At 41.2% G+C, this 15466-nt stretch overlaps 1 protein-coding gene across 1 annotated transcript in view; it reads right to left on the bottom strand.

Moving 5' to 3' along the window:
* TAFA5 (TAFA chemokine like family member 5) overlaps positions 1-15466 on the bottom strand; it is a 435064-nt gene that overhangs the window by 308347 nt on the left and 111251 nt on the right. Inside the window, exon 2 of the mRNA XM_067289975.1 lies at positions 10841-10927. Within this exon, the coding sequence (XP_067146076.1) occupies positions 10841-10927 (87 nt within the window). The remainder of the gene's footprint in view (positions 1-10840; positions 10928-15466) is intronic.

Genomic DNA, 15466 nt, shown 5'->3' on the forward strand with positions numbered 1-15466 from the left:
ATACTGACAAAAAACAGCCTGAAATGACTGGCAATACTTCCTTCTTCAAAATCTCCTTAAAAAGAGTCATCTCATTAGACAGAGATATATAAGTATGTTAGTAGGAGCATTTTAAAAGAATGTTAAACAAGTGAGTATGTGGGAGGCATTACACACAGATAGCAATTAAAGCATGGGTAATCTCTTAAAGGAGAAATCTCTGGCACATTCCTTAATGTGGATATCTGGATAACTCTTCTTAATTAACCAAATTAAGCAAATCAGGTTTTGCTCATTTCACAGAAAGATCTTTGAAAATGTACAGTTTGTGGGTTTTTGCACTGACACTAAGTTAAACACCAGTAGCGATCTTCCAGTGGTTCCAAGGTTGTCACTTTGCCCAGTCCTGAGTGAAACTTTGTCCCAGTCACACAGAAGTTCCCCCAACCCCCCATGTTTTGCACAGCCAGCATTCAAAACTGCGCTGTGTTCAATGTTCAGGCAGTTATAACCTGAACTACATTACAATGCTGAAAAAGAATTAATGGGTTCACCAAAAAAAAAATCATGTAATTGTGTTATTTTTGTTAACACTGCTTCAAGAGCAGCACTGATCTTTCCCACACACAACCCAAAATATATGTACATCTCTTGGGTTTCATACTTGTATCTCATATTAGAGTTTGCTTTACAAAAAGGCAGTGGAATTGTTATATCAGCAGAAGAGTGAATTTCCTGAGGAAAGAAAGCTAAAAAAGAAAAAAAAATAGGAGGGTTACTCCTCAAGAAAATTCCTCTAGCCACATAATCAAATGCATCTTTTTTTTCCACCCAACTCAAGCAGGGAAAAAGGGGGGGGGGCTGCCACAGAACCTGAATTATTTTCTCCAATAAACTGAAATCAAAATTTTCTGGCCACCAGGTGGAAAAAACAGGAGCCCTGAAACCATGCAAAGGCCTCTTCCAATTTTGGGGCAGCAAGGAGAAGAAAGATGCTGAATGCCCAGGATTTGCTCTGCCCTGCCCTTTCCATAGAACTTTAGTGCCATCTATTGAAAATTTACTGAACAAGGAAGAGGGAGAAGATGCCTATTGATGTGGTATAAAAATAAGACGTTTACTTGTTAGGATTTTTTGGTTTATTAATACTCCCATGATGACTACTGTTCTTTGGTCATCTGATAGCAACAAATATTTTCTACACACTATACATGCCCTGTAAGGAAATGAGGCACTGATCCTAAAACACAGAATGCAATCATTATACAAATTCATATATATATATATATATATGTATACATTTACCAAGAATGCAAGTCTAAAGCTACCTATTTGCTAAAGGAACAAAAACGAGAAGGCTTTAAAAGGAGAGGAAAAAACAGCGTGGATCCACTGTCGTAAATAGAACATACTGGAAACAGTAAAAATAATTAGGCACCTCGTACAGACCTTAATATTAAAGAACAGTGTACGTAGACATGCAGATATAATTACCTTCTTTAAGAAACTGTGAGTGGATGACAAATATAAGAAAACAGCAGATCGCTGCTCCTGCTAGTGCCCATAAAGCTTTCAAGAGCTGCATCTCGGTCTGAAACTCAGTAAATACCCAGAAAGTCACACAATGAATTTCCACAGCGATGCATCAACGCGTCCCTCCGTGCGCCCGGCGCGGCGGCTCCCGGCAGGGACCACACTGCCGAGCAGGGCGGGCGAGCCCGGGGCTGCGGAGGAGGGGCCGGGGCTTCACACCCCGCGCGGGGGCAGCGGCGGCAGCGGCGGCGGCGGCAGCGCCGCGCTCTCCTCGCCCAGGCGGCGGGCGCGGGGCCCCATGAATCAGCGCTCGGCAGCCGCGGGAGCCGCGCCGCGCCGCGGCGGGGGCAGGGAGGCGGCCGCGGGAGCCGCGCCGCGCAGGGCTGCGCAACAGCGCCCGCGGGGGCGCGGGGCCGCCGCCGCCGCCGCTCAGCGCGCGCCGCCGCCGGGCGGCGCGGGGCGCGCGGGGGCCGGGCCCACCCCGCCGAGGCTCCGCGGGAGCCGCTGCAGCATCGCCGGGCTGCGGGCGCCGCTCGCTCGCGCTCTGCCTCGCTCGTCGGGCCGCCGCTCCGCGGCTCGCTGCCACGGCGCGGGGAGGAGAGAGCGGGCGGGCGAGCGGGCGGGCGGCAGGGAGGGGAAGCGGGGAAGGAGGGAGGGAGCGGGCGGCGGGGGGGAGGGACCTCTCTGCACCGCAACTTCTCCCGGCTGGCGGCAATTTGTTGCGCCCCCTCCCCCGGCTCGGCCCGCGGCGCCGCTCCCGCGCAGCGGGGCCCGGCTCAGCCCGGCAGACGCCGCGGCTCTTGCAGACGGCGCTGGCCTCCGCCGCCTGGGCGCGCACGCCCCGCGGCCGCGGCTCCTCCTCGCCCGGCTCCGGGAGCCCCCCGCGGCCGCGCCCGCGCAGCGCTGACCCCGTCCCGGCGGCGGCTCCCGCGGAGCGGCGGCGAGCAGCCGCGCCGGGCTGCGGCGAGAGCGCGCTCAGCCCACAGGCTGATGTCTCCGCGGCAGCCTTCCCCGCGGGGAACAACGCGAAGGAAATAATGCCATAAATCCCCCCCCCCCCCCCGCCAAAACCGGCAGCCTGTGATTCCGCCGCCTTCCCACGCCAGGGGAAGGCCCGGGGGCCGCGCAGCGGCGGCGGGCTGCCGCAGGGAGCAGCTCCCCGAGCGGGGGCGGGGGGGGGGGGGGCAGGCCGGGGAGGTGCTGCGGCGCGGGGCTGCGCTCCGGGCTGCGCGGGGCGCGCTGCCGGCGCACCCGGGGCATGCACGCCGCAGCGCTCCTTATCGGGAGCCGCCCCGACGGGCGCGGGCTGGGCCGCCGTCCCGGCCGCGCTCCCGCCGCGCGCGCGGCTCTGCGCGAGGTGGGAGGGGGCGCCCAGACTGCGCGGCGTGCGCGGGGCACAGCTGCGCGCTGCAGCGCTGCTGCGGTGGGTGCATCGGGGCTGCAGGAGGGTGCCGGGGACATGCCGCATCCGGGCGCACCTCCGCCCGCGGAACCCGGCGCGGCGCCGCGCTTCTCGCGTTCAAACGCCGCCGGCCGCGCCGCGCAACTTCCGCAGGCTGCGCTGCCCGCCGCGCCGCAAGCGAGCCGGCACCGCGGCCTGCGCACCGGGAGCCGAGGAGGCGGGAGCGCGGGCCGAGACAGGCAGCCGGCCCGGCCCGGCCGGGGCCGCGTCCCCCCGCGCTCCGCTCCGCCGCGCGGGCAGGGAGCTGCTCTGCCCTTCGGGCTGGCTCTGCCTACACAGCAGTAGCGGATTTCCCTGCACAGCAGTGACGGTAACGCACCGATGGCTGATGCGTTACCCGGTTTATCTGGACGAAAGCGCATCCGCAGTTTTGAAGATATAAACAAAGTAAGGGAATAACTGCAAGTTAAGTCGTAGCTTTGTTTTCGTAGCTATTTGGTTAAATGTTTAGTTTTATGTTTATTTTTAATGCTTACTATTTATTTTGTTAATTAAAAAACATGAGGGGTTTCTAGATGCTTGGGAGGACGGATTAATAAAAGATCAGTATTTTAGTTGGGCGAACATCTCCTTTGTTGTTGATGATCTGTGTTAAGTTCCTCCCTGTGCTTTTTGGTTTTTCACTGATAGCACGGAGAAACATTAAAAGCAACTATTTTTTGAATTTTAAACTTCACACAAATCCCTATAAACCCATTTACTGCATTTTCTATATTTGAAGATTACAGCAATGCAATGTTAAAGCAATGTCATAGCTACAATAGAGATAGTCCCTTGTAAATCTTTCATTCTGCAGTGTACCCTTTGGTGAGAAATTGGCCATGCTTGGGCTCAGTTCAAGTTGGGTTTTGTTTGTTTGTCTTCTGGGTGAAAGGAAAAAGTGTCAAGTGTCTAAAGAAAATCCACACATTTTATGCTTAGGCAATCACAAAAAAAAAAAAAAAACTGAAATAGATGCTTTTTTTTTTTAAGTCACAGATAAAGATAAACGGATTTTAAAAGTGTCTCAAACTTAAGAGTTTATGCAGACCAGGATAAGCAATCTATATCTTTCAGCTTGAAAATGCTAAGTTTGGAGAGAAAAGCTATAAACAATTTTACACAATATATTACTTTCTTTTTTGACTAATACATTACTTTCTTTTTTGACTAAAAGTATGTGAAGACACTTCCAGTGAGTCAAAAGCTCTTGCTTACTCCTTTCAAAGTTCAGAATGACAGCCCTGCTCCCATGTACTTCAATTTTAAACTAGTCTTGCTTCTTTGAAGCTCCTGAATTAGCAAAATACTCATGGGCTTTGGATCAGACCTTTTAAAAAGCAAGACATCCAAATCTGTCACTGTGCTTCCTGGCCACAGGGGAGTCCCCCTACATGCATGCTAGTGTAAGTGTGAGCAAAATCTGGTTCAGTGCTCACACTGTACAGAGATATTTAGTCTCATAGCAACAAGGGATTCCAGAAGACTTCCCATTTGGGAGGACAGTGGTACCTGGCAACGCTGCTTGCTGTACTAAATATGGTTCACTGTGTTTTTTGTATTTTCTAAATAGCTTTGGACCTTTCAAATAGGGTGAGTCCTATTCAAAAATAGCTGTCTTCAATTTTTTGACTTGTCACCTGCATAAAGATTTATAAAATACTGAAGATGTCTCAAGTTACCAGCACAGACTCCTCTGAAAGACTTTTCTGAATAAATTCCACTGACAAAAATTCCCCTTATCTTTCAGCCTATTAAGATCTGCATTTCATCCTCAACTAGTGGAACAGCATATGCCAAACAATTTCTAAGCTGCTTAGACCCAGAGAGATTTACAGAACTATCTCACTATGAATTTCCAGGTTTTTTATCAGATATCTGACCCCCACATCTCCAGCAGCATAGAGACAAAGGGTGCACGTACCCTTTGGCCGTGTCCCAGCAATAGCTTCTGTCTGGGAACCATTCCTCAGCAAATTCCCCAGTTACATTTAAACATTAGAGGAGGGATGCTGAGCACTTGAAAGCTCCTTGACAAGGCTAATGGCTGGTGGAGGTGTTGAAATACATGCCTTAGTTGCAGCTGGGAAAAGTAGTGATGAATGCATTTTCCTGACGGTCAAGGATGTGTTTGAGATATAAGCACTTCCAAATTCTTATGAGAAAGTACCTGAAAAAAAAAATACCCAAATCATTTCAATTTTCTTTTGGAAATAATCTCATTTGTTCCTTTTACTAAAACTTCTAGTTCTACAGAATGTAGTTCTACAGAAATATTAAAGCTGAAACTCAGTAGCAAAGATAGCACCATTTGCTCAGTTCTAGAGGTTTAAAAGTATTTTCTGTACTCTGCATTTCATTCTATGAAAAGATTCTATTAAACTTCCAAAGATTTATTCTTCAATGCTGAGATATTTTATAAATAAAAAGATGTTAAAATTCTTGGAACATGATCATGTTCAGATTGTGCTCCATATCACTGTAACTAAACCCTTGGTATTTTCAGTTGTGTTGAATGTTTTTTACATAATGATTTTATTCCTGTTCATGCACTAAAACCAAAATCATGCATGGCCAATGCAGGTCTAAATGCAGTAGCACATGAGATGGCGTTAGCCCATTTTCACTAATGAATTTGGAATCTACTACTGGCTTTTAATCACAAAAAAATAGAGCAGACAATATCTATTATTAGGTTATCTCACCCAAACCTTTGCCAATGCCCACTGGGGCACTGGCCCACTGGGTTTTATTTTTGCTACTTTTGAGTTATTCAGGCAATAGTCTGTCACCAGTCACTTGCAGATTATTCCAGCCCAGTGGTTCTCTCCGCTGGGATGTTTCTCCTGATGCTAAGTTTAACATTTTATTTTGTTGAAATTTACCCAGTTCATCTTTCACATGTGCCTGAGGTGGCATTATAAATTCTTTCCCATTTTTAGTCTACCAAAATAGATGATATGTTATTCAATATATATCCACTGTATGAATACAGATTGATATATTTCCATTAATTACTCTTTGCAACCTTTAAATAATTTTTTCGTACTGTTATCTGCATGCCAACAATTGGTTCAAATTTCTTTACTAGTCACAACTGCATGTAGTCCTCAAAATACTTCCCCAGATCTTCAGCTGATGCTAGCTAAGCACCACTGGAGAAAAAATATTCTCTAAAGAGATTCTGTTAAATTCTCTGTTTTGTGACATGATGCAGCTACCATAAAAATCACTAATTCACATCCATTTGGCCATCTCCTTCCATGAATACCTAGAATTTTTGCTTTGTTTTTTCTTCACTTACCTCATCAGGTGATACATTAATATGTCTTAATCATTTTTGACCAAACCATGTTTTCCTGTTCATTCTGCTAATGGCAGATTCATAAAAGGGATAACATGGCATAGATATTTTAGAATAATCAATGTGCAATATAATTCACCTTTACTTAGTACTTCTGATGTATTTGTAAAAATGTCTGTTTTCTTTGGCTTTTCAATTGTAGTATTTTGCTGTTCTTCTCTTCATCCTACCGACTTACTGACTTCCTATCTTGGTTTGGTTTCATTGCTCTTTTCTATTTATAGAGAAAGAGCTGTGCCAGCAGTTTTTGTCATGTGGACAGTTGCCCATTGGGAACTCATTTCACTTTCTCACACACAGCAGCCACCAGTTGGTAATAGCTTTTGGCCACTACTGACAAAGGCTGTATGTGAGCTGGATAAGAGGAAATGAAAGGTTTGTTAAGATTGCTGTGATCCCTTGAACCACTGGTAAATTCCAAAGGAAGGAACACAAATCCAAAATGACACAATATGCCAGTCACACGTGTTATGGATAGTGTAGTCTAAGTATGTTACCACACTCCTCCTTCCATGTTGTACTCATGGATCATCTTCCTCATATCTGCTTATCCAGTAATCTCCCCTTATATCATTCAAATTTTTAAACAGTTCACTTACGCCACGTTGCCCTTGTATGCTTTCATTTTACCTTATACAGTCAACCTGTTACAGGGAGCACCTCTCTCTGCAGTAGCTGCTCTGACACATTTAACTACACAATTACAGATGACTTGGTAACCACCCATTGACTAAAAATAACCTAGCAACTGAAGGCACACTTAGGTATTTATACTTAGATATCCCAGAGGAACCCTTCACAGCTCTTGTAGCTGGGGAAAACAGATGTATCTCACCAAAAGCAGTAGACTAGGAATCCTCAGGGGTGGGGGTGGGGGGACATAAGGAGAGGAGATAACATTGCACGAGTGAAAGATCTTCCAGTCAACACTGTGCCAGCTAATTCAACTCTTATGCAGCTAGCTCTGCAATTGAGGTTTTCTACTGAGGAGTACAATGACAACATTATGCCCTGAGGAATCTCTTACACAGAAAAACCCCAGTGCATCTGGGATTACAAAATCTGGAGCCTTACAAAATTCAGCTCCTACACTGATGGTACTTGCTACTACCACTAATGCTAGTATGCACATGAGAAATGAGATGCACTGTAGGGAATGAGCTGCCACTGAGGAGTGACCCAGGGGCAGCATGATAATGCTGAAACTCCTTCTTGCCTTCCAGAGTAAGGAATTCTTTTTATGAGATGTACCAATTTTCTACTCAAATTCTTAAGGAAGAAGTATTCAAATGTTTGAAGAAAGAGGTACAGATACTTACAGGCAGTCCTCTAAATGACATGATTTAATTTCTATGATCCATGATTACATATGCAGCCTGTGGACAGTTTTTTATATTTTGGGGGGAAAAAACAGAGTATTAAGCTGACAGAACCATACCTGTTTTAATGAGGGAACTTGTAATATTACAGTGCCTGTTTGCCCTTCCATTCCCTCTGCCAACCTTTTCTGGTTTGTTTATAGCTTTCATCTATTCTTGTTTTCAAAACAGACCTTAATCTGGCTAAAAGATATGACTAGGTAGCAGCTTACATCTGGGGGGAGAAATACTAATCTCAAAGGGAAAGTCTACAAGATCTCAAGGGCCTTCCTACCCGCCTCCAGTTAGAAGATTTTCATCTTGAGATGATAATTCGGAGAGAGTATACAACTATTAAAACTCACAGTTAATACTTCTAGGAAAGGCATATGCTTGAATGTTCCAGTGAGTATGGGACTAATCACAAAAATTGCACTGAAATTAATAGGATTTATCCTCATGTTTTTGCTTTTTATATATTTTAAGATCATCTGGATTTTTTTTAAAACACAACTCTACTCAAAACATAATTGTTTAATCCTAGCTTTGATCCTGAAGTCACACTAAAAATCTTAGTGCAATCTAAGACCCATTGGGTAAGCCAGGCAGAACAAGCAGCAACTCTCTGAGTCAAGTCATAGCAAACCCTTAGAGAATGGCCAGTAGCAGTGTTGTGTGGAAAAGTCACACAGCTAATGAGTTTGGGGTTTTGCTGCTTTCCCTCCCACAAATGGGGAGGAGAAAAAAAAACCAAAAGATCCAAATTCTACAGAAGTGCTACGATACAAATTCATATGGGCAAATTGACTAATAAGGTTCATGACCTATAGCTTGACCTTTGACCAGAGAACTTTCTTTACATTTATTTAGTTGCTGACCTTCCACCTCCAAACCTGGATATCACAAAAATTGATAATAAGGAGCTTCAGCCAGGCCACTATGGATTCTTTTGACTCCTTCCTTTGGTGCTTCTTACTGTAGTAAGTAGGAAAGGGAGCTACCACAAAAATGTAGTATATACAGAGCAAACAGCAAGGCACCCCCACGGTTAGAGAGGATATGCGGTATACATATAAGGAAGAGCGAATGACTGCCTGTGTAATGTTTGAGTGTGCTGGGTGATATTATCGAGAGAAGGGGTAATCTCTGGTTGCTGATAAACTAGTGGAAAAAACAGATACTTTTCAGACAAATGTTAAATGCAGATGCTTTAAAAAAAATTATTCATAACCTCAAATAAACAGTTGAAAACTGTTACATGCACAAAATAAACAATAATTACATTATAAGTATAAATTAAAATGGATTTACCACTATGGCAGTCTTCTTTTAAGCCTGAAAATGCTTATGTTTTCAATAAAACTACACCTGCATCAGACTGCAACATTATATGAGGCCCAGAATTTTAAATATTAAGTTTCTACTAGGTCTCTGTTCAGTACTTCATTCCACAATCCTGAATAAGTAGAGGAGAAGGTGGTTTTCAAATTTATCCTAAATCTCAGAATACAAATTTGTTTGTCATTCTGAAATATAAAACAATAATTTTACAAGCCATTCATGTATAATATCGGCTACTAGTTCTTGATATTAAAAAAAAAGCATTGGCTAGTCTCTAGCTATTATTAGATATAGACAGATAATATTAAGTGGTATAAGACATATTTTGTTTGGCAGGATGAAGTGGATTACTGCAAGCTAATTTGAAATTTTTTACTGAACTCTTTGCTATGAGGAATTAACTCATTGGAGGCCCATCTATATACACCTGGGGTGGGATAATGGCAGGAACTGCAGATTAATATAGCCTTCCTTTGCATGCACAATGTACTTACTATTTGCTTGCTTGTTTATTTTTGTATAAAGTTTATTTTCTCTATTTACCATATACACCAGGCAGCCTATAACTTACTAGAGTTAATGAAGTAGCCACTGTATAGCAGCTTTTCACAAAACAGTGTATCTTTAAAGGGCAGCATCCTCTTTGGTTTCATTTTGAATTATGCAATTCTAATAGGAACCCTTTTTCTGCTTGCTTACACTACTTTAAAATAGAAAGCTTTAATTACAACATAAGATGAAGCATTTAAGATTTTGGCATTTAACAAAAACAAAAAAAACCCAGCTATTAAAACAGTGCCCTTCGCAGGCAGAGCAATATTATCTTTGTTAAGTTGCAACTGAAACTACTGACAGCACACAGCGTGGACTAATTTCAGTAAAAATCCTGGAGACATTGTAGCCGATTCAGCCAGATTTCAGAAAGATTGAACATCACAAAGAACATTATTCAAACACTGTAAGAGTGACATCCTTTTCTATGGCATGATATGCATTCTCCCTGGACATGCTCAGTCTTACAGAAGGAGCAAAGTGGATCATGGACCCATCTTTGTGCCAGCTCTTGGGAGCTTTTACCATCACACAGTCTATGCTAGACTGTCCTGATCTTCGCACTCATCAGCAGGCTCTTGAACAAGAGACAGAAAGCTTCTTCTGAATTCCTCTGAACGCACGTTCAGAAGGTCCCACCCCAGCGCTCCATGTCTATACTGTCTTTGATGTCTGTGGCTGTGCACAGGTTCAAGTTCACTAGTCCATATGTTTTTAGTTGCCCATGCCCATGTCTGAAGGGATAGATGAGACTCTATTCATGATGACTCATTGCTCCAGATTCAACAAGAATGTATAAGGTAACATGTAGATAGTAGGGATGGTATAGTAGGGCTTGAATGTGAGTTTGAGCCTTAAAGTAACATATTGGTTAAGACACACCCACAGAAACTGTTAGCCTTGATCCTGAAGTCACAGTAAAAATCTATGTACAGTTTACCTCACCAGTATATTAATATACTGGTAATATTATGGCATTATATTGGTATAATATTATACATTGAATGGCTACTGTAGAAAATGTAGGCATATCAGAAGCAGAGTTTTTACGTATGAATTACAGCATGCAGATTAGATACTCTATTTCATTTTTGAAAATACATTTTTTTTAATGTTTATTTTGTTTTGTTTAACATTTCAAAGGAAAATGGTATAGTCTGTTCTGTCAATACTTCACAGAATAATTGGTCAGTAAAACATTTTATAAACCATACGCTCTCAAACCATGCTACAGTGCTTTGAGAATGTGTCAACACTTGGTGTATTCCTTACCCAGCTCAAAAGCATCTTGGAAGCACCCCGGGCAATGTCTCATATACAGCCATTGAGGGTTATCCGCTCCAAAATAGCTGTTATAATCTGAATGGAAGAACCATAAATGATTCAATTGAAATCACTTCTGAAAATGCAAAAGGAAATGAACACAGAATAAACTACAACATTAGGGGGTCTAACAGCTCACAAACCTGAAGATTTAGAATTGAAGACCTCACAGTTTCCCCTTATAATCATCCTACCATATGTAACAGCTACTTCAAGATGCTGAGAACATTATTCATAAAACTGACCTTCACTAATTTAGGGGATTTTTTTTGCAGTCATTTTAGATATAAGTTAACCAAATCCATATCCAATTACATCTGACATAACTGAAACTTGATAAAAGGCTGCCTCTTTCCCTCTCTCTACCTCTCTCCCCCTTATTCTTTGAAAGAAGCTTCTGTAAAAAAGAAATATAGTATAGTACACAGCACTTATCTAATTATTGCCTCCATAGTAAAACCCCACCTATGTTTAATAAAAACTAAGACTCTAGTGCCTACCAAACATTGGATCCACAAACAGCTTGCTTTGCTTTTTATGAAGTAACAATGACAGAAAAATCTTTTTTTTCACAGAAAAATAATGGTATTCTTTAAAAACAGAACAAATCAAACTCCTAAAACTCACGACAATTACTAGTAGAAAAGAGGGACTAGCAAAAGACAGTGTAATTAACTAAATAATTGTTATGTTTAAAAGAAGTGGTTTAGATGTTCAATTTCTTTAATAGTATTTTAAATGCCAACATTTTATATTGTTTTCTTCTTTTTGCATACATGTAACAGATTTTTTTCTTGTGGTACCATCAGGGTTTTTTTTAAATAAACATGTTTTCTTCATAATATCTTCAGAAGAATACAGAGGAGATATCAGAAGCAGGTGTGTATTTTAGGTAGTAAACTGAAATATCAACAACTAAAATCAAGATCTTGATTAACTGGATATTGAAGAGCATTGCCTGAGGGTTAAGGACACCAAGGCGATCAGCAAGGGAGAAGCTATTATGCTGATGTAAGCATCTGCAACTGGCATCAGTCCTAAAGAGATTCCATAGGTATGAAGGTGTTTATCAATACTGTTGTCCTATCAAAGTGGATAAAATCAGTATATGAGCCAATCACCTCCTACTGTGAGAAATCACTATAATTTACTTTGCCATAAGGAAAAGATTCTTACACTTTGGTGATATATCACATCATTTAGTCTGCTGCTTCTCATGTAGAAAAACAGCCTCAAGAAGTTGTCTAAATTTGATAAGAGAGTCATTAAAACATAGTAATAGAAATGTGAGATTCTGAGTAGGTTTCACTCTTTTCCTTTTCCAGATATAAAGGTGAAGATGTGTACCTTCCTTTTGACAGACACAATACAAAATGAAACATTTTCAACAGAAATTCACATTTTTGATTTGTGGTGGTCCTCTTCTTTAACTGGCTGACTATTAGAACTGAGTTTCGTAGGTAGGCATCTTTTGTTTCGTAAACTGCTTGTTCAAACTATATTCATCTTTGTCACCCTAATTGTTTGCATGATGCATTCAGTGTATCAAAGAGGATTATTTTGACACAAAACATAAAATATTTTTCATTTTTGAAGATAAAAGTAATCCTAGGAGTTACATTATATTTGTTTTGGTAGAGATTTTATTGTCATTGTATTATTTTACTACGCAAATATGTTCCAAGATGGAATTTTTGGTAATGGAGGACTTAAATAATGCCTAATAAACAGAAACATGAATAAACTAAAAGGTGGAAAGAGATGTTAGGGTATACAACAACTTAGAGAAAATAATAGCATGACATTATCTACTGTTAATCATGCTTCCTTTACTCGACTTCACTGATGCTTTTTATTCAATTCTGCATCAAGTATTATTACAAAATCTGGAATTTTCATTAAGAAACGCATAATACAGGTACTATATTTACTAACAAACTGTAAGGAAAGATGGCTGTATTGAGTCTTTAGCTAAGCCCAGAAAACAAGATGCAGTACGTCAGGTTGGGAGAAGCCCGATGAGTGTGAATGGAAGTTAAGATTGTGAGTTGCTGCTCATAGCTCCTTTGGTAATAAGTTGCCACAACGCTAGAATGGTGTAGCTTACTTTTTTCCTTCTTTTGGCCTGTTCTTCTGTCCAGAATGGTATATGGTATGTATGTATATAATAAAGGATAGTACCAACCCCATTCGATCCCCAGTCCTCATAGAGACAAAAAAAAAAAAGTGGGAAAACTGTTCTCCTGACTAGCTAAGAAAGCCAAAACATAGCTCAAAAACAATATTAATCTTGAGAAACCATCATCTTGAAAAACATTTCCACTGTCATTCATATGGAGTTTTATTAAAAACAATCCTATTCAGTATGTATTCAAAAAACAATAGTTCAGGGATGGACTTCACAGCAAACTGGCTAAATGTTAAAAGCTGCAAATTAATAATAAGCAATTCCATTCCTGAACAAATGATGCCTAGTTTCCTATATGTTTACATCTTGTAATTGACTGTAAACTCTGATTTCTCACAGTTGGATATTTTTGAAGACAATGTGGATTTTCTAGATTTAATAGCATATGAGCTGACATAATCTGTTCCCACAGTTGAGACATTTATAGGGTCTCTGTCTTCTAATTATCACATATTTTCATAAACCTTCAGCAACTTAATTATATTTGTGACTTCTGCCTCTCTGAGAAATTTGGAAGAACTCAACCCAAAAATTAAAAAGTTATTAGGGGTACACAGATGCACAACAGATACCTTGTTTCCTGAGCCTTCCAAAGCTGCAGAGCCCTCTCCATTGTCCTCAGGGACTGCTCACACTCATCCCTTACTTCCATAATTTATCTGCTGCCACTAGCTTCTACAAACGAGAACAAAACAAAACAAAACCCTTTATGAAGTCTTTACAGCACCTATGCCTCTAGTTTGGAACTCTCTCACCAGCAACTTTGCTACAAAGGCCTTGGGAATATCAAATATTCTTTTCCTTCTGCTTAGTGCTAGTAATGTGAGCCCCATATTCAGGTTTTAATACTGTACAGCATTCAGCCAGGCAAATTATCAAATCAAATTACAGTGCCTTACCAATTTACCTTCCATCAGCTCTAAAGCAATAACTTGTTAACCTGTTATAACTCTGTTGTGTGTCTGACCTGAACAGGTGTGAGTGAAGGTTATTTCAGAAAGAAAGGACAGACTAAAAGAGCAGCTTATATCCACAAGGAGAAAAACAGGGTAGACATTTGAGCAGACTGTTTAACTTTAAAGGCAATTAGGCAATGGAATGACTTGCCTGGGGAGGTAGTTTAGACAATGTAATGAGAAGCGCCTGAAATAGAATAAACTATTTGTGAGACAGATACAGATGTAAATAATTCTCCATGTTTTGAACTAGATGAATCAGGAGGGGTATCTTTTCCATTCAAATATATGAGTATATGAGTATAAAAATTCTATTCTCTTTCCTTGGGAACAGCTTTCAAACTTATGAGTGTTTACACCTGTTCTGAATACTAACGTGAAACTGCACTCCAAAAGGCAGTTTAACCTCACTGTATCATTATAAAACAGATTTATTCATAACAAGCATCTATGAAAAACTTCCAGCAAAAAAGTCCTTAGTCAGGGAGATGCACATTGTTGCAAAAATGGATTGTTTCTCTAAGTGCTTATATGGCCCCATCACTATAGTATCCAAGTGCCTTACAAACATTAATGAATGTATTCTCACAACACCCCTGGGAGATAGAGATAGTATTATTAGCTAATGCACAAAGAGTAGCTTGTCCAAAGTCACACTGCAAGTCTGTGGCAGAGCCAAGACTCAAAACTGTGATTTCCTGCCCACTGCCGTAACCATGACTATATTTTCCTGTCCATATACAGCATTTCAAAATATGTTACATATAACCTCAGTTCTTTACTCAACAGGCACCTCTGTTCAGCTTTGGATCCAACTGCTGACTTAATAAATAAGAATAACTTTGTTTATTGGGAAGCCTCTTTACGGCAACAAACCTGCAGGTTACTGAAACAATGATAGTTATATGGGCCATAACTGGTTCTAATATATGGGAGTAGTGACAGAGAATTCCCTGATCATCACATCCAGAACATGAGGCATCATATCCAGAACATGATTTTGAAACCAGAATATTTTTCTTCAGATGATGCAAAGTTTTACATTATACAGAGGACTGCCTTATTGGAGTATATTGTACCAAACCTTTTCTGATTTTAGCTTTGGAAAAAAAGGCTAGCTAGATTCCCCCCTATAGCTATATTCCTATTCTTTTTGGACACATTTTTTCTCTAACAGGAGGTACACAGTATTTTTTAGCTTTGATGGGGCCAAATCTGGAGGAACAACTGGAGTAAGTGTATTTACCCCAGAATCTCAGAGAACAGAATTTGGCTTATAAACTGAAAATTATAATCATACAAATATAGAGGATAACTGCCTACATAACAGAAAAAGGTATGACAGTGTAGTGGGTCACAAAGTGAATAATGATCCAAAAGAATGATATTGTTGCAAGAAAATAAAGTGTAATTCAGGAATATATCGACAGA

This window comes from Apteryx mantelli, chromosome 1 (genome assembly GCF_036417845.1).
Source record: "Apteryx mantelli isolate bAptMan1 chromosome 1, bAptMan1.hap1, whole genome shotgun sequence".
In the NCBI taxonomy this organism is placed as follows: domain Eukaryota; kingdom Metazoa; phylum Chordata; class Aves; order Apterygiformes; family Apterygidae; genus Apteryx; species Apteryx mantelli.